This window comes from Alnus glutinosa, chromosome 13 (assembly GCF_958979055.1).
Source record: "Alnus glutinosa chromosome 13, dhAlnGlut1.1, whole genome shotgun sequence".
NCBI classification, from domain to species: Eukaryota; Viridiplantae; Streptophyta; class Magnoliopsida; order Fagales; family Betulaceae; genus Alnus; species Alnus glutinosa.
In genome coordinates this window covers 14263317-14286769 of record NC_084898.1, presented here as the reverse complement: position 1 = coordinate 14286769, position 23453 = coordinate 14263317, and the positions used below count along the sequence as shown (strand labels likewise).

Below are 23453 nucleotides of genomic sequence, written 5' to 3'. Positions count from 1 at the left end.
TATTTATTCGAACAGCTTGACCGGATAAGTAGTGGGCATCTTAATTTTTATTTAGTCAAGGATTCTATAAGTGGTCTCTCACAATCACCTGCCCAAATTTTTTCGAATTCTGACAAATAATTGTAGATGATCTTAATCCCATATTTTGGTCCCTTTTGGATAAAAAATCTTGGTTCTGTCAATTTGGATCAGAATATTGCTTAACGAGTAATGTTATATATCATACTCCAATCCCATTATTATTTTATTACACGACATGGTCATAATTTAAAATTGTGCATTTAAAAAGATACAAATTTAAATAATATCAATGTTAACACGTCTTTTAAAAAATTTAATTTATATAATATTATTTATACTGTTAAATGCACAAATTTCAAATTCTGATATATATCATTAACCCACTATTCAATTGGTCTCCAGGAGAATCATTGGTTAAGAATGCTTAGGAACCATAAATTTGAAAGATTGAGATTTACCGTTATTTATTCGAACGGATTATGATCCTCTTAAATTATTTATTTAAATTTGACAGAATTCACCACTTATTGAATTATTCTGACCAAATAAAAATTGGGTTGTCTAATCAATTATCCAATCAGATAAGACCCATAAATAATCTTTTACGATTAATGAATTGCTCAAATTCTTTTAAAATTTAGATAAATAATTTGGAGGAATCCTGTTTTGGACGGATTAGATCCTCTCAAGTCTCAAAGCCTCTCATACAATAATAACCTAAATTGCTGACAATTTCCAAATGTCCCATCTATCTAAATTTGGATGCCCCAAAATGCCCACTTCGCCCAGAAGAAAGAACAGAAAAAAACGTATATTTATTTGTTAGCACATAAGCGCACGGCTACCATGCTGTTCCTCTGTCTCTGAGTCTCTGTGATGGTTCAGTGCCAATTTGCTTTGAAATTTTGTAGACGCCGTTTCAGAGCAAGAAGGAGGGATATTTCGGAGACCAAAAGTTGTAGAGGGTGGCTTTAGCTTTAGAAGTAAAAAGGTCACAAAGAGAGAAGCTTTTTAAAGAATGGAGACTAGCAGCAGTACCAGCAGTAGTATTACTGGTAGTAACGTTAGCATTGTGACGGATCAGAGAAAAGCAAATCGGTTTCAGGGAATCCGAATAGAGAATCCGTTTGCTTTGAAAGTGGGTCAAGTATTCACTGGCTTTGGCATCGGCTGTGGTATTGGTATCGGCGTTGGCCGCCCAATAAATCTAGGTAACACCCCCCTCCCCCCTACTTTCTCCGTGACATTCTGCCTTTGAAAGCCTAATTTTTGGGGACGATGGACTTGAGAAAGCTCTTCAAACCCAAAGATGGTGAACCCCATTTTGAATTAGTTGTTAAGAATCCATATTGTTTCGTTTTCTGTTCTTTTTTGTTGTTTCTGTTTTGGGTTTTGCCTCTGTTTGGTTGATGGGAAAGTGTAGGAAATGGCAATGGATTATTTGTTTTATTTTTTGCTATTTGGGTTTTGTCGGAATGTGAATATTTGTTTAAAATTTTACTGCGACCTTTTGGGAAAGAAGTTGATATGGTTTTTGTTTGTTGAAACCTATTCATTTAATCTGAACTTGGTGTTTTGCTAATTCTGTGCATGTTTCTTGGGTCAGTGGGTGGTTTACTTGGAGCTACTCAAAAATAATAGATTAAGACTCTTCAACATTGCCCATCATCATACAAGTGAATGCATTATCGTGGTTAATGTTGTATAAAATTTGTTTCTATGGAGTCATGTTTGTATGTTCCCCATTCATATGTCCGCATTCAAAAGTCTATTACCTTCTATCGTATGGTAAAGTTTTTTTTTTTTTTTTACCAATTTATTGTTGCAATTAATGCCAAATACGTAGGTTCAATCACTAGAATTAATTCATCCTAATTGTGTCATATCATGTCATTTTTGAAAGTGGGCCCATTCCATCATTTATGGTAATGGTTCCCATATCACGTTTGCTCTGAGCCAGCTGCGTGGCAACTCCTGTGCTGATCACTTTTAAAGAATGAGGGCATGCTACTGGTCAGAACTGCTGAGCCTGCGACTTGGTGCAAAATTACCATGGCAGGTTTTTTTTTTAATAAGAAATTTCAATATCATTAATTAAGCACAAAGGGGCGCAACCCTAATACGGGAAATATACAAGAGACCCCTAATATGAAGAAAAAGATGAACAAAAGTTCACAATATCTGCAAAACTAGAGACAAGCACTATGATGTGCAAATATCCAACTATGAAGTGTGCAAATATCCATGCTAGTTTTTGATCCTCAGGATAGTAATGTACCCCTCCCTCATGAGCTTACTAAGTGATTATTGCCATCCTTTTTGGGTTTGGTCACCCACTCAACCAGCTTGATGTCCAGCTTGTGAACAAGACCCTTATTCACTGAATCAGTTGGTCATGAAGTAGCCAAGATTAGCTAACCATAAGCAACAAGGCTATATAACCCCTACTAGTTTGGTAGCTTCTCTTGTATATTTCTTGTGTATCTGGGAGCGCCTTATGCATTTAATAATATCTCGATTACTTAAAAAAAAAAAACAAAACGAGGTTATATAGAGCTATCTGGGTAGTACTTAGGACCAAATATGAGCATCTAATGTTGGGGAATTCCATTTAAGGGGCCTTCAAGGAAGGAGCCCAGAGTGTGCAGCCCCTGAGTACCACCCTAAGTAGGTTTCTAGTTCTCCTTGGGCATTCTCTCCGTGGTTTTGTATTCATTGTCAAGGTGGCAATCAACCATTGATTCAGGTTATTCCTAATGAAGTGGTATAACTTCTAAGGATGGCCTTACTAGAAACTCTTGGCATTTCATGTGGCAATTTTAGTGACTGCCTCCTTTAACAGGGTAATGGACAATTATTGTAATAGAGTTCTTTGTGTTGAGATGGGACTTAGCCCCAGAATTTTTTTTAGCTGTAGTTGTTAAGTTCTTTCAAGAGGTTTGGCTTGTATTTGAATTGTTTAAGGCTCTGTCTTGGGCAGTTTAGTTTTTCCCAAGGTTTGCTATAATTTGTAAGTGCTTCCTTGTGATTGGTTAATAAAAGTGCTTATTACCCAAAAAAATAAGTAAACAAAATTGTGATCATCATGTAGACCCAATTTTCATGTAAATCATCAGATTATGGAGTTTGAATGGCAAAGCACCCATTTCTTTACAGCCTTTTTCTTGTTTTGACTTCTTGTGGTACTCTTACTTGAATTAAACCTCTTCTCTCTGTTTGTCCTTTCATGAATGTTTTGTGTGCATGACCAGACCACTAGACTTGACTTTCCTTCACTATGCCCTCTATGGTTTATTTCTTTCACTCCTGATAATGCATTTGAGTCTTATTTTTTATTTTTTCAAACCATTCATTACTCATTAAAAGCAAAAGCATAAAATGAACTAGAAAATGTGTCGAGCCATAAGTTATTCATTCTCAACATCTGTACTTAAGTTGTTTTCACCTTTTCACCAATACGTTGAACCATAAAACATTCCTAACCTCATTACGGCTGTATGCCGTTTTTCATTAAATTGGCAAGAGCACTACAATGCATACCACTTTGAAAGTACTTACAACTTCACAAATCCCAATCTAAGTCAATGGGGCTGCACAAAATTTTCCCCCAAAGTTATATTTGCCTCAAGTTTGAACTATCATGCAACTCATTGATGTAACTTTAGTTTTCCTTGCAGTTAACTTTGGTGTAGTCACGCAAGATTAGGTACTAATATTGCTAATAACCACAATGGATATAAAAGAGTGTTTGACTAGTGAATGATTGCTTAATGGAAACATCCTTTGGATGCCAATCTGCCCCGCCACCTCCCCCAAAAGAGAGAAAAAAAACCAAGTCTCCCTGGACTCAATACACACAAATATAAAAGTTACAGTTCTTTCAATGATTTAAAACCATATGTGTTTGCTCATTAATCGTTCTATTTTATTGTCCTACAAATGCTATAGCTGGGCTTTTAAACCTTCTATTCTATGCAAAGTTCTGTTTGTATTTTTATGAGGATTGCTAACAGAAGAGTGCCTTTAGATATCATTGTTTTAGATTTCCATCAAATACTGAATTCATCCTTTCTTATAGCTAGGATGAAAGTAAGGAGTTATTTCATTCTTCAAAATTGTTTGGTTGATGAATTTCTTGATTTGATCAGATGAGATTAAATGGGTGCTAAGGGACATTTGTTGCCTCGTCCTGATTCTAAGTGATACCATTGAGTAGGGGCATTATTGGTTCTTTGTTTATGTTATCAGCGAATATTATTTTACCAGCAAATTTTGTTTCGAACTATTTACCAGGTGCAGTACCAATGCTAAATCAAGTCACGAGTGCCACCAGAGGAGCAACTGATGCTTTTTCTGGTGTTAGCAGGCATGTCAATGACTCTGTAAGTCAAATGTTGTTTTTTTATTTTTTATTTTTGTGATAAGTGAATGTTGTTTTTTTATTTGTTTTCTACTAATTTCTTAATGTGGTTATTTAGCAACTCACACTCTCAATTAAAATTTCTACCTCTCATCTATCCGTCTTTTAGTTGAGGAAGTTGGGAGCTAAGAGTATTGAAGCAGGCGTAGGATGTGGTGTTGGCTTTGGCCATGGTTTCGGAGTTGGTATGTCATGCTATTATTATTCTGATTTATATATGAGTAGCACTGAAATTGTAAAGCTTAAGGGCCGTAGTCCACTGGATGTTTTCATTGAGCAATCAGTCATTGGTCAAACTCTTTTCTTTAAGGGAAGGGAAATGATACAAGGTGAAAATATGGCTTTATAGCAGTTTATACAAATTATGGCATTCTGTAATAGTAAAACTAGTTCAAGAATCAACACTTCTTTCAAAATATGTATTCTTAATCAAATTTAACTTACGTATCTATATTACTAAATATGAATAAACTTGTGCCACGTCAAATTGGAGTATTGATAGAATAAATATGAAATGCTAAACATATGTCATGAAGTTATTGTTATTTAGTATTAGTGAATGAAATTTCAGAATAATTCTTTGATATTTCTGTATCTGCTCCTCTTACGTGGTGGAATCCACGTGGGACCCATCAAGTGAGAGGGGTAGGTCTGGTCTAAAGTGCTGAAATAGAGCCACCCTTGGTATTATTACCAATTTAGTTATTTCTTCTTTTTCTTAATGAGCCTATCATGACTTGTTAGTCATTCCAAGCATGGAGTTGATTAATACTTCTATTGCAAACAGTTATATAGATTTTGAATGGCATGGACTGATTCGGCCAGCAATACGCTTTTAGAAAAAACAGGATCAAAGATGAAATTATTTTAAAAGTATGGTCTAGTTTCAATGTGGCATTTACCGTTCCTGTGTTACTTTAGTTACTACTGACTGCTACTTTATTTTTTTTGTAGGATATTATTCTTGGGTATTTTATTTTCTTCACTTTAACGTGTCAGGAGTAATTTGTCCAGAGTTCTATTTTTATGTTTTGGGTGCTTTTTATATTTTGTTTTAGTAGTTTCTAACTGGCTTTAAGGGTTCTTTCAAATTACTTTTCTGTTTTACGTAGGAATCCTAGTACTTGTGGGAAAAGGATTGGAAGTATCGTATAAATTAATGACGTCTGTATAATTTACGTTTCAATAAAATTTGAGTACGTTCCTTAAAGCTTTTAGAGTGTGATCACCTTTTCGTTCTCAGGTGTGATTGCAAACAGCCATTAAATTCCTTTTGATATTCAATCTTATTTATAACCCAACTATCCCTAAGTCTTCAAACTTGAAACATAATGTTAGAAACCTTCAAGAACTTTTCAAGAAACCCAATCTATTGTTGAATTCCTTAGATCATGTATCACATCTTGTATTAGAACCCAATACTCTTACTATCCTGCGTCAAATTGGTATTGGAGTAATCCACCAATGTGTTCTCAAGATCAATTTTTAGCATGATTTGTGGTGTGGAGACCCAACCTTTAAAGTAGCCTTTCCAGCTTTATTTGGCATTACTCGTCTTAAGGACGCCGTTGTTGCGGATAATCTGGAGCTGTTGGGTGACTCATTCCAATGGAATGTCAGCTTCATCAGGGAGGTAGATGTCTTTGCTCATGATTAGGAGGTAGATGTCTTTGCTTCTTTCTTTCAATTGCTTCACTCAGTTAAAGTGAACCGTGACAATGAAGACGGTTTGTGGTGGGTCCCCTCCAAAAAAGGAGTTTTCAAAGTCAAGTCTTTCTTTTATTCCTTAACTAGCACTGGTAGTAGTCGCTTTCCCTGAAAAAGTGTTTGGCGTACTTTAGCTCCTTGACTTGGAAGAGATCCTTTCTTTGCTCTATCACTCTTTGTATTGTTGGACTTCTGCTTATGTCCATCCTTTGTATATTTCTTATTCGGACTTTCTCATTCGCTTTTCTATTTCTAGATAGGTGTTTTACCTATATACTTTTAGTGTACTAAGGGGCGCCTTATGCTTTTTCTATAAAATTGATCTCTTACCTATTAAAAAAAAAAAAAAAAAATTGTAGGAGATCCTACACAAGCAACTCGACTTGCAAAGAGGGTAAGGAACTTTTAAGGAAGAGATTATTCTTCGAGATCTTTTAGGATGATCTTCTTGATCAGTTGTACACTTTTCAAGTGATTTGTGTTCGACTGATCATGTAAGAAAATATAAGGATTTATCTTTTAATTATGCAATAGTTGAAAGTAAATGTATGACTATTGCTGGTTTAAAAAATGGTTGAGATTTAAAATTGGAAAAAAAAAAAAGATGTCTCATTTGTACATGGAAAATTTTGAGGATCCTATTGAAACGGTTATCCAGTTTGATGTGTTCATTAGAAGGTAGCAAAACCAGCCAGCAGAAAAGCCTAAAGAGAGAGCTAAATTGCCACAAAATAGGAAGTTGGAAAGCCAGAACTGTATGCAAATTATCCAGGGCATCGTGCAGCCATGAGAAGAGAAAGAAGCAGAGTCAAAACAGCAAGCTGAAAAGTTAAAGGCAAAAGCCTTCAATGTGAGAAGGCTCTTGAATTGCTTGACAAGGAAATTTTCAGGATGGAGTTAAAAATTCTGTTGTAGAAACAGAAGCTACCAAACCAGCCACTAAAGTGCCTAGGGTACCCGCTAAGCTGTCCAAGAATTGTACTGATGTTTCTTTGAAAGATTTGCCAGAGCCCTTGCCATCTATGCATGTGTATTCATTTGATTTAGTTAAATATATAACCTGTCTAGTGACTAATATCGAACAAGCTATAATTTTTTTTGATAAGTAAGAAACCAATCTTATAGGAAAAAAAAAAGTGTAAGGCGCTCCGTAGTATACTGGGAGTATACAAGGAAAACACGTAATTAGAAAGAGAAAAGTGAGCGAGAAAGTCGGGAAAAGAAAAGGACAAAGGGTGGACATAAGCCGTAGTTCAAAAATACGGAGAATAGTTGAACGAGGAAAGAATATCTTCCAAGGTACTTTACAAGTCCTCAAAGCTCCTATTGTTTCTTTCCCTCCATAAGTACCAAAAGAAAGCAAATAGGCGCCATTTTCCAAACCGCAGCGCTCCTTGACCTTCCAGAGGACCACCAACACGCAAGCAAGTCGATAACTCATCTGGGCATAACCCAAGGCATCCCAAAGCGATTGAAGATAGAGCTCCACAAAGCAGAAGCCACATCGCAGTGAAGAAGGAGATGATCAACGGACTCCCCAGTCTTTTTATACATAACATTTGTTTATCACGATAACATGCCGTTTCCTGAGGTTGTCCAGGGTAAGAATCTTGTCAAGAGCAGCGGTCCAGACAAAGAAGGCAGCCCTTGAGGGAGCTTGAGTGCGCCAAACACTTTTCTAGGGAAGGTGGATATTTCCAGAGCAAGCTAAGGAGTGAAAAAAGGACTTGACTTTGATTACTCCTTTTTTGGAGGAGACCCAAAGAAGATAGTACGATGAGAGAAGAGATTTAAGAGGTGGAGGCCGGGATTGTTGACCATGTTGTCAAAAGTTATATTGGAAATTGGAAGGTAAAAACAGGATCAAAGATGAAATTATTTCAAATATATGAGCTAGTTTCAATGTGGGATCTGAACAGCACCCGTGCATCTCCAACAGTGATAGCTATTTTAGCTACTCAAAAAGTCATATTTTCTATTTTAGCTACTAATTTTTCAATACAATATTCAGCAGATTATCTATTCCACTATCTACTTTCTTTAAATATTATTTCTTAATGTTTTGTTTATTATTTTTGACCCAGCCATTCTCTTCCCCTCTCTCGTCTCTCTCTCCTCTCTTTCTATAGACCAGCCATGGAAGCTGAAACCATCACCAAATTTGGGTTGCTTTCATCTTGAAGTAGATGAAGTTGATCTTGAAGTTGGCAAATCTGGGTTGCTTTTAAGGCTTCCCAAAACATCATGGTTGTTGGAAGCCCAACTACTTTAGCAACGATAGACTCATAGAGAGACGAAATGAGGGTTGAGTGTATGATTTGATCCTGAATAAGTCAGGTCCTGAAATCTGGGTTGGCAGATACTCTTTGCCATTGGCATCAGTGGAGGTGGTGGTTTGAGGAGGAACAGGTGGAGAGGAGAGAGGAGATTCAAGCAAATGGGCTGAACTTGTTGAGAAGAAGAGAGAGAGAGAGAGAGAGAGAGAGAGAGAGAGAGAGAGAGAGAGAAATAATAATAATAAAAAAAAAAATTCTAGTGTGGATAGTAAATAGGCTCTTTTGCCTATTTACTATTCAAACTAAAAGAAAAATGCTATTTTGCCTATTCTGTTGGAGACGAAAAATGGCGACTATTATGAGCCATCTTCCTATTCTGTTGGAGATGCTCTTACTAGGCTAATTTAGATACTATTTTGAGTCTTCTTTATGTTAAGGAGTTGCTAGGTTAGGTATTATATTGTATTCTACTTTAGTTTTAAGGATTAGGGGCAATTTGGTAAGTTCTAGATTTGCTGGAATGGGCTGTACCAGAGGTTTATGAGTCATATTTTTTGTTTTGGATCTTTTTTTCCATTTTGGTTTAGTAGTTTCCGACTTGGTTTTGGAGTATTTTTTCCAAGGAGTACTTGTAGGGAAGACATTGTAAGTGGCCTATGCAGTTTAAGATTTAGAGTACCAGCAGTAAAATTTTAGCACTAAAGCTTTGAGGGTGTGATTGCCTTCTTCTTCCTTTGTGTGATTGCTTAGGAAAAATAGGTTTGATTGATTGCCTAGGCTTTATCTTTTCCTTTTCTCCTTCGATTAACTGTTTTCATACCAAACATCCATCATATTCCTTCAAGAGTCAATCTTCTTTATAGCCCAGCCATACCTAATTCCTTAAAGAATCACATCAAATCCGAGAAACCTTCACAAACTTGTGGAGAAACCTAAACTACTGTCAAATTTTTAAGATCCTGCATCATATCTGGTATCAGAGCCCAATACTCTCTGTCCTATGCCCTGGACACTTTCAAAGGGTTCTACTCATAAAAAATGAAAAAAATGAAAGAGAAAGGACACTTTTAAGACGGGCTGAGTCTGTTTGAAACAATGTGCCTTTGACACTGTCAACACATGCAAGTCATTCCCTGTACTAGTCAATATAAGATGTATTTCAGATGGTTCCAATTTGTATGGTGACGATAAAAGGGTGCCCTCTTGACATAGCTAAGCCTATTTTAATGCTTCATTTGACGTTAATGCCTGTTCACCCACATACAATAAGAGAATTTTATACGTATTGCTGCCTTATTCATAAATTGTAACTATCAATTGTGTATGATATCTGAAACATTGATCTTACATGGCAGGCCTTGCTATAAAACCTGGAGTGTTGCATCAAATTCAATCTTGTCTTGTAGTATGTATTTTCCTCTCTTTCTAGTTACCATGGATGTATTACCTGTTATTGTTTGCAGTTCATGTGTCTGAACTTTAAATTCTTAATTTGCTAGCAAACAATGACAAAGATGATGCTGAAGTTTGGAATTGGTCCCACTTTACCCATTGGACAAGGTGCCCTTCCGGTGTCTCTTCAAAGTGGTATGAGCATGATGAATCAATCCTTAAACCAAAACCCAATGGAAAGTATCATGCAGTTGGGAACCAAATTGCCTGAAGACACATCTCAAGGCCTGCCTGGATATGGAAATATTGGTTCAGGTTCAACTTATGAGAATTTTGCATCAAAAGGCACTCCAATTGACTCACCTTTTGGCAGTCGAACAGAAAAAGTTATTAGCAGTTTTCTGCAGAATCCAGTTTTGAAAGGCTCTGACACAGAACTGAATGACTTGGTAAGTAACTGATGAACTATCATGTTTGGTTGAAGGGTAAATTCCCCCCAGCCCCGGCCGTGCTCCCTCTCTTTAGGAGCTTTATTTGACTAACAAGTTAAGAGCCTGTTTTGAATTTTGTTTCATTTCATTTGAAATATATCTCTAACTAGTATAATATTAGTGCCTGGAATTCACCTAATTACCAATACATCAAAAATTGCTTTAAGAATTCTAAAAATTGTTGAACTACATACATGCATTTCATGGACTATTTGGAAGAAGAGCACTAAGATCTTTGTACAATTTCTTGCTTTGGTTACTCCTTAAAAGTATCATTACATTGTAAACTTACGTATTCAAGGTCTCTCTATCTCTTCCATGTATGTATGTATGTGTGTGTGTGTGTGTATATATTTGAGTTCACTTATTTATTTTTTTATTTTTTTAAAAAAGAGTTCCACCTGGTCCAACTCTATGAGAATGTTACACCCCTCAATAATCAGTTATTGGATCAATATTTTGCCACAGCTACTCTCGGATTACTTGATATCCACGTGTTCATTATGCCCACCAAGATGATTGGAGATTAAAAATTTATCTGATCTGCAAAAAGTTTTATAGTATATTTTTCACATATTTTGTAAACCTATTGAACCTATGAGTTTTTGGATTGGATAGTATGTTATTCAATTGATGTGTGGAAACATTTAATTCAATAGTGGACTTGGTAAAACATTAATTCAAATAAAATTTCTTTAATGGTGTGATCTTACAAAAGAGTTACGCCAAGTCCATTAGGTGTTTATCTTGTATGAAATTCTAATTTGTGGATTTTACCTTTGTAGGCTGGACGATTGCGGTCAGAAAACAGCATGCTTCAAATGGTAATTTTAAAATGACTGGTGATTTTCTGCTCATTTCAAGTCATGTTATTATTACATAGGAAAATGCTTACTGACCATCCAATGAGAAAACTCCATGGTAAATGTTTACAAGACATTACAGTGCCGCTAGATAACACTGCAACAATTAGATGTTGCTGTGGAACATCAAATAAAATCTAACAAGACAAAAAGGGGGAGACTCCTAAAAAAAGAAATTGTCAAAGTAATCTGCTTTCTCAAATTTTCATTATTCGTGGTGATAGAAGCCTAACTTAAATTTAATGCTCATTGACATTCTAGAAAGGCATTAACTACTTCCGTAAGTTTATAGGTATGCAACTAAGAGTCTACTAAGACTTGTTGACCGCACTAATTATGTTTTGGGAATTATGTTTTAGGTTCCTAAAACATGGAAATCAAGGACTGATTACTCAACCAAACATAAAACCCTACTGCAGATTTCATGGACTGATTTTTCTAAAGAACTTTGATCGGTTTGCTGCATTTGTCTCCCCTGATTGCAAAAGTTCAACCTCAAGTTCGTTGTCTTGTTTTCTGTTGCTTGAAACTTGGCTTTTGGCTAGTCTACCATTTCTATTTCAATCTCCTGCGGCTTTGTGCCAATGGAAAGGGGAGGTGAACTAGGCTTTAGCGATTGTTGTTGAGGGGCTTAATTTTGTTGGGCTGGAGGGTCCTAAGGCCCATCCTGTGTTAAAATGCTTTAGACATAGCCTAGTTTCGAAGGAGAAAGCTGTGGTTAAAAAGAATAAACACTAGCCTAAGAAGCGCGCGGTCCATCTCAAGCCTAGTTTCAAGGGGACTCTGAACAAACGGGATGGGGAGGCCTCTACTTCGGGTAAGTACCCGGGATGGGTTTTGAGAACCCGGTGGTGGGTAGGCGCTTCGCCCAGCCTTGTGGTCATTTGGTGGACTCTTCGTTTCCAAGATGGATGTTGAGTGTGTTGTGCAGACTCCTCCAGGGGCTGAAGTCAACGTGTCTGTGCCAACCAGTATGCTTCTAATCGCGGTGGAATCTTCGGTGCTCTGGTCGAAGAACATTGTCCTCCCTTCCCCCTTCAGATTTCATCGGTGATTTGGCTGAGCTGGTTCCCCTTCTTCCCTTCTTCTTTGACCAATTTTGTTGCTTGAGTAAAGTGGATTGAGGGTCAGTCCTTCTGAGGAGGTTCTTCCCTCTAAGATGAGCACTTTGCCGTCAAATCCATAGTGGGTTTTGTTGCTAGGGGGGGTAAGTGCGTCCCATTGCAGAGTCTTTTATCTTGTCTTTTCCTTTCAAAGTGGTGTTGTAGGGGCAGTGCAAATGTAGAGAAGGATAAAGGTTGAGTTTGCTGCGATGCTCTTGTAACCCATCCTTGTCTAGATGTGGATTTGTTCTTTGAGGAGGGGCCCACTCTGTTGAGATTATGTTCAGAAATTTCTAATAAGAAAAAAGCAAGGACTCTGCCTTTAGCATGCAGACAATGAAAGGAAATTCGTCATTTGTGGGGCTTTCATGAGAGGGTTTTGAAGAGGAGCTGCTTGCCTCATTTGCGGCCATTGAAGCGAGCCACTCTGAGCAGGTGTCGGTCTCTTGCTCCAGTGTGGGAAAAGAAGGTGAAAGAGAATTAAGAAGGTTATTTTGTTCCATAAATTATGACGTGAACAGTTGTAGCGCTAGCCGCGGTAGAGTCAAGGGGAGGGTTGCTAGTGTTTTTTATGAAGCCCAAGTTGTTATCTTGGAATGTGAGAGGGTTGAACGAGAGTGACAAGCGCTTGAGAGTCATAGATTTTCTTAGACTATAGAACGCGGATATTATTTGTTTACAGGAGTCTAAATTGGAGCTCATTTCCAACAGTGTTGTGCGAAGCTTGTGGGGGTGTCAACATGTGGATTGATGCTACACAACTTCTAAAGGGGCTTTTAGTGGAATATTGCTTATGTGGGATAGGAGGGTGGTGGAGAAGATCGAAAAGTGTGTTGGGGAGTTTACTGTTGCCTGCTCCTTTAAAAATGTCGAAGATGGTTTCTGTTGGGGAATTATCATTCCCTAAACCCGAGTGGGCCCACAGTCAAGCCTACCCGACCAGATCCGTCAAATAGGAGACGAACCGGCGGGACATTCACATCTTGGGTAGTGTGCCATACTGTTTAGAAAGTTATTTAGCCACCAAGATGGAAACACATTGCCAACCAGAGAGGTAATGGGGGGCTTGGTGGAAGTGAATAGTTGTGTCGAGGATGTCGTCGAGACTCGCAGTACAAAGTACACCTACCCTGACAAGTATGGAGCATTTGGTGATTAAGGACTTTAGCATTTGTTAACAAAGACACTTAGTGGGGTCAAATCAAGTCAACGGCCTAATTAGGTGTCCTTGGATCCAGGAAAATCCAAGATCCTTGTACGCCTTACCTAACCGCTGGGTACCTTACCGGGTATTTGATATCCATGCTGAGTTACTGTTCATTCTGTACCCAATCAATGTACACCACATACCGGGATGGTCAAGATCCCTAAAAGTCCAGAACCTCCATACTCTCCAACTACCCCAAGAAGCCTATAAATAGATGGCCCAACAGGTATTTAAGGATCTGGAATTTTTCATACTTTTGCTCTGGCCTACTCGCCTAACTTAAGCATCAGAGGAAGGAACGCCAACCAACTCCCGGTGTATTCTCGTTGTCTTGCAGGTTGCCTGGAGTTTGAGCCACCGAGAGAGCAAACCGAGCCATCGAAAGAACCAATTAGAGCTGACACGTCGCCATCCAGGAAACTGTCTCAACAATTTCTCTAGGCTTTTGCGTGGGTTTGTGGGCCTAATTCCGACTGCAATAGGAGGTACTTATGGGAGGAGTTGGCTGGCTTGCATAGTTGGTGGAATTTGCCGTAGTGGATTTGGGGAGACTTCAACGTCACTCGCTTTCCTATTGAAAGATTGGGTGCAACTTGTTTTATTCCCGCTATGATGGAGTTTTCTGATTTTATTTTGGGGTAATTACCTTTTCCCCTCATGAACTACTGGCCTGTGTCATTTTGCCCTTACGAACTACCACTTTGACAAACAAAAAAAACATCAAACTACCATCTTTACATACTTTGGCCTATTCCGTCAGTCTAATTCATGCAAAGACTTAAATGTCCTAACTTAATTTCAAAAATGACCTAAATACCCTCATCTTAAACAAAAAATAAAAAACAACTAAAGGAAAAGGGGGTGGCGGCAGCCACCCCCTGAGGTGGCCGGGTGGCCTGCGAGCCACCCCCAGAGGTGGCTCCGGCCACCTCTGGGGTGGCTCGCGGCTACCCCGGAACTAGGGGTGGCTGCACGGCCACCCCATCTTATCACTAGGGTGGCCACATGGCCACCCCAGAGGCCATGGGTGGCCCGGGAGCCACCCCCTTAGGTTTTTTTTTTGTTTTGTTTTTTTTTTTAAAAAAAATATATTAATTTAATATTTTTTATTAATTACTGTAGAGGGTATTTTGGTCTTTAAATCAAAATTAACAGTAAAAAATGGCATATTCCATCCAAGTTAATGGGATTCCCTGACGGAAGGGGCCAAAGCATGTAAAGATGGTAGTTTGATGCTCTTTTTTTATCAAAGTGGTGGTTCGTGGGAGTAAAATGACACAGGTCAATAATTCATGAGGGGAAAAGGTAATTACCCATTTTATTTTTGAGCAGAGCCTCATGGATCTTCCCCATGTCAGGGAGACTTTTACGTGGTCTAATAATCGAGACTCCCCTTCTTGGTCAAGAATTGATAGGTTTCTTGTTTTTTCGGAATGAGAAGCTAAGTTTCCCGATTTATTTCAAAAAAAGGTTGCATAGATTGTGCTTAGACCACTTCCTCATTCTTCTTGATTGTGGTGGTATTCAGGGAAGCAAAAAATCTTTTTAGTTTGAAAATATGCGGCTAAAGGCTGAAGGCTTTGTGGACAGCATAAGGCAGTGATGGTCTTCTTATCACTTTCATGGCTCTCCTAATTTCATTTTGGCTCTAAACTTAAGGCCTTGAAAGCTGATTTAAAATTTTGGAATGAGTAGGTGTTTGGCAACATGGAGTCCAATAAAAAAGTTCTTTTAGAGGAGTTGCGTGTTCTTGATGGGTTAGAGGAAGATAGAGCTTTAGTTGCTAAAGAGAGTTGAGGAAAATCATGGTTATCAATGAATGGGAAAAAGTTACCTTGTTGGAGGACGTTAGTTGAAGGCAAAAGTCAATGGCTCTTTGGCTAAAACAGGGTTGATAAATGCACAAAGTTTTTCCATTGGGTTGCCAACTCAAATAGGAGAAACAACTCTATTGAATCGCTGTCAGTAAATGGCTCAGTTTCTTCTAATCAATCTGCTATCAGGGAATACGTTGTTTAATTCTATGATTGTTTTCAAAATAGTTCAGTTGGTAGCCTAAGCTGGATGGCCTTGCTTTTGACTTTCATAGATGCGGAGGAAGCTTTTTGGGTTAGAGTCTATTTGAAGAGTGAGGTTTTTGAGGTGGTGAAATGTATGAACTGTGATAAGGCGTCAAGGCCTGATGGTTTTTCTATAGCTTTTTTTCAAGCTTTCTGGGATGTGATCAAGGCAAACATTATGGGGGTGCTTCATGATTCTACTTTTACATAGTGTCATTCCTAATTTATAGAAAATGCAACGGCACCTTAAATCTAATACCCTTAGACACTCTATATTGGCATTAATTACTTTCATAGGTTCCTAGATCAAGTCGCATGTTAGTGTTCTCTGTGGATTATCTGATTCTTGGATAGTGGATTCACCCAATGTAGTAACGAATAGCGTTATTGGCAATTGAGCAGCTAAATTTGTGTTGATGGCTTTGTTTGTGGCATTCATAAAGAGGTTTTTTTAGCTTCCGTACACAGGGTATCTCTCTTGAAGTTGTTGCTTGAATCACATGTTAGAAACAAATAAGATTGCAAACAAACCGAGTGATTCATGAATTACTCAAAATTGACTCGAATAGACTCAACTCAAAGTTCATTTCATTTAATAAAGGGATTGAGCTTATTCATAAAAAAAATAATAAAAAAAATTGATGAATGGATCGAGCTTGAATAAAAATTTAGACTCGTTTATATACACACCCAGTTTCTAGAAGCTCAACTTGACACATATAAACTCGTATTACTTCATTTTATTATTTCTTATGGTCTTGTCATTTACTTTGTAATAATAACATTGTAAGTATTTACAAAAATGACAGGAAATCACCTCCCTAATGCAATAGATATAATTTCAATCCTTGTGGACATGAATTTTGATATAGTCATATAGATAATGCCTGAGTTTATATTCATATATGTTTACATCCATACATATATGCATATATTTATATGTATGTATTTGTCTAAATATGTACCATAAAATAGTCTTATATATTAGAGATTGTATTGTCTAAATTTGTAAATAAGGTAATAAGATATAGAGAATAACTTCTATAAGGATCTAGCATGACCTGGTCTTTTGTGCCCTCCAATAAAGAGTAGACACATCAGCCTCTCACACCAAATGACAACAACACAAAAACACATGATCAAAACCCCTTTTCTCGCTTACCAAAAAAAAAAAAAAAATCCCTTTTCTCCATTTCAATTGGCAAAAACCCCACCGAGCCACTACTGATTCGCCAAAGAACGCCTAACGCTGACGGTTCCTCGCTGATGTTTCCGATCATGAGGTTGTTTGGTTGGTCTTCAAGTCCCACACCCACCACTGCAAGGGGGTTTTGATCTTGCCTCGAGATTTTTTCGTACACTTTGGATCTCTTGCCTCACTTGAATCTCTTCGCTGATCTGGTCCATGGACAGAACAATCTGGTGACGAACACACTTTTAGTTGAGGTTTGCTTAGCCTGGCAAACAACTCTTTCTTGGATGACTAAGCCAACACAGACCGACACACAATGATTTGTATCTCTTTGTGTTTAGGATTTGTATCCACAGATCCCACAGCCAACCCGAAAGAGCTTTTTATCTCTCTTAATGATTTGTAGTTCTGGGATCTGTGGATTGATTCTGTTGATTTGGTTTGTATGAGTTTTTATGATTTGGGTATTGGGTTATGGCGTTGTGAGATAAAAATTTTGGTTTTTCATCGATGGGGAAAAGTGGTTTTCGGTGGTGGAAGATGGAGAAAGACAAAGAAATTTATGAGATTACCGGAGGTGGAGCAGCGGTGGAGGAACCGTCGGCGGTGAAGAGTGCTCGATGGGGTGGGCAGTGGTTGGGGTTCTTGCCGATTGAATGGAGAAAGGGGCTTATGATCCCGTGTTTTTATGTTATTGTCATTTGGTGTGATAGGCTGATGTATCCGCTCTTTATTGGACGGCACAAAGGACCTGGTTAATGTCAGGTCCTTATAGAAGTTATTCTCTACGATATAATATAAGTAGTTCATTGGTGTCTAGAGTCAGAGGCAGAATCATGTCTGGTGGTTCAACACAAGACCTGAAAGAGAGGGTGGCTCGGCTGGAAGCTATCCTTGGAGTGCTGTTGGAGGGATGTTCTTTCTCGACGCTGTGTGAGTGGATTGCTGCAGTCCAACGGGATGTGGCTGCAGTGCAGAAATCCCTCAATGAGAAGTCTTCATAGCTCTTGCAACGGATGGAGGAGCAAGCGGAAGAGGTACCCGCATGTCGTGAAGAGCTGCTGGAGCAGATTGAAGCCTTGAAAGATGAGATCCAAGGGTTCTCAATAAGGTTTGAGGTCGAATTGATGGTGATCAAGAAAGCCTTAAAGGGAACTCCCAGTGGTGGGGAGAACCAAAGAAAGATGCGGGTGCTAGAGCCAACGCCATTTACTGGTGCTTGTAGTGCAAAGGAGTTGGAGAACTTCCTTTGGGACATGGAGCAGTACTTCAAAGCTGCCCATATCCCAGTTGAGGAGCAGGTGACCATCACTGCGATGTATTTATCGGATGATGCGAAGCTGTGGTGGAGGACCCGGTTGGAGGATGGCACCAATGCGGGGAAGCCATCAATTGAGACATGGAGTGAGTTGCAAAAGGAGCTAAAGGTTCAGTTCCTACCTTGCAACACTGCCTAGGTCTCTAGGGACGCACTGAGGAAACTAAAGCATACTACGTCAGAGCGGGAGTATGTCAAACAGTTCAGCTCCTTGATTCTGGATATCAAGGATATGTCGGAAGCGGACAAGCTGTACAACTTCATGTCGGGCCTACAGGGATGGGCACAACTTGAGTTGCAGAGCCAGGGATCAGGAACTCAATGCTGCCGTGGCTGCTGCAGATAGGTTGCTGGACTTTCATCAAGAGAAAGACGAAGGTGAGAGACAACCTAAGTTCAAGGACAAGGGCAAGAAGAAGAAGGGAGAGGAGGCCGATGCAATGAGCAAAGGCCAACCCAAAGATGGTAAGAAGCAATCCCAAGGTAAGAGAGACCTTGGTTGCTTCATATGTCGCGAACCACATTGGGCGAGAGAATGCCCAAAGAAAGAGCGGCTAAGTGCTCTTGTGATCCAAGAGGATTAGGAGGTTGAAGAAGGTGAGCCTTTTGCAAGGGTGAACCCCCTCCAAGCGCGGCTGATTGAGCCTAGGGAGTGGCAGAAGCAGAAGTTGAAGAAGATGGTTGCCCAGGAGATGGGGCAGACTTTCAAAACTTTTGGACAAGCTGAGGCCATGTTGGAGCTACCACGAAATGCTTGGGGAAAGGACCGGGTGAAGGCCCCGGAGAGTTCATCCACCGGTTCGACGAGGACGTTGACTTCAAGTGGTGTGGGTGGTTTGTCACGGCCATAACATGGCTGTGGCATGGCAGCATTGGTTTGTGCCTTGCACCCTTGCTGGTCACCAAGGCATGGCATGAGGAAGGCATGCCATGGGGGCAAGATGGATGCTGCTGGGTCCATGGAGGGCACATGGCCCAACCTCTTGTGTGATGATGGTTGGAGAAAGGCTAAGGATGCTACAAAGAATCAGTTGGTGTGTGGCCCATGCAAGGTGTGTGGCCCATGCAAGGTGCATGGCCTATGCTGATGGGGCCCAAGAGCTGCTTGGGGCGCATGGCTTGTTGGTGTGGCTTGTGAGTGGGCTAGGCGTGGCCCAAACCCTTAATTGCATGCTGACTTGACCCTTGTTACTGGATGCTGCTGTGAGGGGCCACATGACGCCTATGATGTCTTTGAGTATGCTGAGATGTGCTTGCAGGAAGTGGCCACGTGGTGGCACTGTCCTGCCCAATTGAACCTGCTGTGCTAGGATGCAATGAGTGCACTATATGGCTTCTGCATGATGATAGGTGTGCAGAAGGGCCTTGAGTGAGGCAGTGGCCCTACCATGGTCGCTGCCCAAGTGATCTGCATGAAGGTTGAGTGGTGCAGTGGAGAATGCCAGTGATGCCAGGCTGCTACATGTGTTGGGCGTGCCAGGTGGCTGTGGTGCGACAGTAAGCCTGTCATGGGCGCTGCCCCAAGCTATCTGCATGAAGTTTGTGTGCTGCAGTAGACAAAGGGTTGCTGTGACATGCCTGCAAGAGGTAGACATGTGGCAGCGTGCTGGCTGGGCATTGGTGGAGCTGTTGCTGCCTTGTCTGAGTTGCTGTGCGAATGCAGGAGGGCCTGCATTGGTGCTGCCTTGTGGCAGTGTGTCAGACATGCTGTTGGTTGGATTCAAATGGACCAAGATGCTTGCTACACGTGGCTGGAGTATGATGGGATGCTGAGATGCTGCAGTGCAGCAGAGGCATGCGTTGGGTGAATTCAAATTGGCTTGTGAGCCTGTGACACATGGCTGGTAAGTTGCAAGGCATGCTGTGGGGTGACAGCATGCCATACTGCCTTGATTGAGGGCTGAGGGCGTGGGCCAGGTGGCAGCCCACTGCCAGGAACATGAAGACCTGCTGGAGCTTATATATAGAAGCTTGGGGCTTCATTGCAAGAGTTATTCTACTCTGGTGAGACTTGGCTAAGTGTGCTCAAAGCTGTTGAGAATTAGCTAAGTGTTGCTGAGTAAGTCAAAGGGCTGAATGCATGCTGGAGAGTTATGAGTAGCTGAGAGCAAGCTAGGGAAAGCTTCAAGGGCTGCTGGAAACAGAAAGCGTACTGCAAGCAAAAGGATGACTAGCATTCCTAAGTGCAGGAAGCCAAAGGGTGCTGGAAACCAAAGTATTGAAGGTAGCTGAGAGCAAGCTAGGGAAAGCTTCAGGGCTGCTGGAAACAATAGTGTGCTGGAAGAGGGCCAGCCACGGTGAGAGCTTTGTGAGTGACTGTTTGGGGAGTGTTTCCTTGTAAAGCCTTGGTGGCTTGGGTCATTCATGTATCTCTTGTAACAGCTTTGGTGGCTGAGTTGTATAGGACTACGGGCTCCATAGAGTTGTAAGGACCCGAGTCATTCCTTGTACATTCGTTGAGTGAGTTGTAAAGGTTGGGAGTTGTTGCTCCTGTAAAAGTACTGCTGCGTATTGTGTTGTTCTGTGCTTGGTGATTACCCTAACCTCGGGTTGGTGAAGAGTGAGCTTCCTAGGTCCTGCTGTGAGGTGGCTTGGGAAGGTTGGGGGCTGATTAGGCACTGCTTGGTGCTTTGTCTAAGGCCATCACGGTGCTGGTTCCGGATGATTGATGAATTTGATTTTTACAATTTCATAAAATAAGAGTTAGTTTATCTAATTAGCTCAAAGGATATAATCTTGACTTAATTAACTAGTAATTAGCTTGGATCTACGAGAAAAAAATAAAATTTCAATGGTGGTATTTGCTTTATGTGAGAAATAAGTTTGAGCTTGTTTGGAAAAGTAAATGAATCAAGTTTGAACCTAATTTGGTGTTGAGCTGAAGCACTTGAAACAAAATTGAACAAACCAATTTTAAACTTCTAATACTTAATTTGACTTGTCTCAGCCCTGGAAACAAATGCAATGGTAATGAGTAGTTTAATCATCACTAGAACATTTGCTTTCTCTCTATTTTTTTCCTGAAAGTTTCTAAGTTTATTGAAGAATTTATTTAAATGGTTCAATGAAGTAGATTTTCCATGCGTACAGGTACTGAAACACCAGCAAGTCATTGAGGAGCTTATGGAGGAAAATGAAAAGGTTCGCCAAGTACTAGTGGAAGCTTTGAAAATACCTCCCAGCAAGCTTCAAGCAACTTATTCAAGTAGAAACAAGTCTTCGTGTTCCGATTGTTTTGAGTGCCGAAGAAAACAAAGGAAAAGTAGATGAAAGGGGAAAATATAATTAAGTCCCCTGAACTTCCCCGTTTTTAACATGATAATTAGCATAGACACCATGTAAGTGCTTCACCACATAGGAGTTCAACTTGACACTCTTTTGCCTGGGGGTGTAGACTTTGATTTGGCTTTGCTGCCCAACTGCGCAGAATCATTCTAGGGGAACACAAAAGTAGAAATCTAGATTACTTCACGAACAAAAATGTATTTACCAGATTCAAGCATTATATACAGAACAGTTGAGGAACTACTGAGCACAGAGGCTTTTTTTCCTTCTCCTTTTCTGCTCAGATCATGAGGTAATTAAAGCTCTTGTTTTGAGTTTCGGTTTAGTTATTTGTTGTTACTTCTTTGAAAACTGTGCGAAAGCAGAGTGTATTTTCTTTGTGGATTGAGTGCAACTTCGTTTTTCTTGACGCATGTATCCTCTGCAGATCAATATTTATGTTGCTATTTGTTGGAAATTAAATTGACCCATGGAGCGTCCACATGGGTTAATAGAGTTATAATTCAAATTAGAATAATATTTTAAAGGTTATCAAATAGTGTGTGAGGTAGATGAGCGCAACTTCCACTCCAAGCAAACAAATTTTCCCTTCGAGCTAAACGAAAACTAGCTGCCATGGGAGGATGCCTCCCTCCTCCGCCTCCCCTCCTACTCACCTACTCTTCCTCCCCCCTTTCCTTTTAGAGCTTTTCGCCGCTTTTGAGACTATACTTGTCTCTTTTGAGGTTTTGTCCATCGTCTATGGCAATTTATATGAAGGGATTCGTCTCTTTCCTCTAAAATTGTAGCTTCATCCTTTCCACTACTATCATGTTGCCTTCTCCGACCTGTCGCGCCGTTCATCTCTTCCACCGCTCCACTCTCAATCTCTGTTATTCTTGATATCGACTTGATTTTTAGATCTGGTTTTTTTCTAAGCTAAATCTATCATCCTCTGTTAGTTCAGCCCACCATTGCGCTTTCGCATGGCCCCCACGTGCCCGTGAGTCCTCACTACGTCCTTTGCCGATGCCACTGTCTTCTAAGTTTATTATTTTTTTTATTTGTTGCTTTCTTGTAGTCTTGGGGCTTATGGCACCCACACCACCATCTATGGTGCTCTCTCGATCTGGTTGCAGATCATTTTGTGATGTTCTCTGGACTCCGTGCTGGTGTCTCCGGCCGATGGTTTTAATTCAACTTTCATTAGTTCATTCTTTGCTGTTGTGGTTCTCTTTTTAGTGTGCTACTGTAGCTATTTATTTGTGGGGGTTTGGAAAGGGTTGTTAGACATTTCGAGGTTTGTAGTTCTTCTCGTGCTTCTTGGTTGCGTCATTCTTGATACACCTTGTCAAACCATCTTAAACGGTAACCATTTTTTTTTGTGTTCGTGCCAAAAATCCATAGGACTGCATCATTAATTTGATGCATTCCTTTTTTACTTTATGTTTACCCGTGCTAATCTAGTTGTTTTTAGGCTTATTGTTGGGTTGCTCAATCGTTTGTTGTAGCTCATCTTTGATATACTAGTGTGTGAGGTAGTTATTTCATAACTCCCCACCCATTTGAAATGGCTCATTTTTCTATAAACAGACTCTCTACTTGTGCTAGAAATGCCTGATTTTTCTCTACAAGAATTTCTTTCCACATAGAACTCTAGTAGAGAGATTCTAGAGTATAGAAAAGTAGTCAGTGAAATTAACAAAAAATTCAGCTCATCTCTCTATGTTCAACATCTCTACTCTCTAGGGTAGCCATAATTAGCACTTCAAATTTGAAGTGGAAAAGTTAAAAGAGGTAACCATTATTATTATTTTTTAAAAAAGAATTTTGTATTGAAGGCTATGTTTATGACATGAATTAGGCTGAGCTATTTTACATCAATATTGTTGGGCCTTATAGCCCCATTGGATCTAGCAACCCGAACATCGGGCCCATTGACCAATGGTCCTGAATATATATAGCCGCAATGCTCCACACCAAATCTCATCCCTTAGGATGTCAGCATTAGTTAGTCCCCGTGTTCCTAGCAAAAAATAATGGTCTTGCAAGGATCACGGGGCCCAGGGAACAACAAAACAGGGAAGCCTTGTGCCACATGGCTAGCGGCAGTGGAAAATAGGTAAAAAGGACACTTTT

At 39.9% G+C, this 23453-nt stretch overlaps 1 protein-coding gene across 1 annotated transcript; it reads left to right on the top strand.

Moving 5' to 3' along the window:
• Window positions 1-788: 788 nt before the first annotated feature.
• Window positions 789-21660, top strand: LOC133853660 (uncharacterized). Its single transcript, XM_062289658.1, has 7 exons — window positions 789-1232; window positions 4315-4403; window positions 4551-4626; window positions 9780-9829; window positions 9924-10265; window positions 11093-11131; window positions 21141-21660. The coding sequence occupies exons 1-7, from the start codon at window positions 1040-1042 to the stop codon at window positions 21318-21320; spliced, it is 969 nt and encodes a 322-aa protein (XP_062145642.1). The 5' UTR covers window positions 789-1039; the 3' UTR covers window positions 21321-21660.
• The last annotated feature ends 1793 nt before the right edge of the window (window positions 21661-23453 follow it).

Bases quoted from the DNA above. Each gene is read 5' to 3' on its own strand.
- LOC133853660 (XM_062289658.1), top strand. From the start codon at position 1,040: ATGGAGACTAGCAGCAGTACCAGCAGTAGTATTACTGGTAGTAACGTT. The intron at 10,266-11,092 runs GTAAGTAACTGA...TTACCTTTGTAG, and splicing joins ACACAGAACTGAATGACTTG to GCTGGACGATTGCGGTCAGA. The intron at 11,132-21,140 runs GTAATTTTAAAA...CCATGCGTACAG, and splicing joins AAAACAGCATGCTTCAAATG to GTACTGAAACACCAGCAAGT.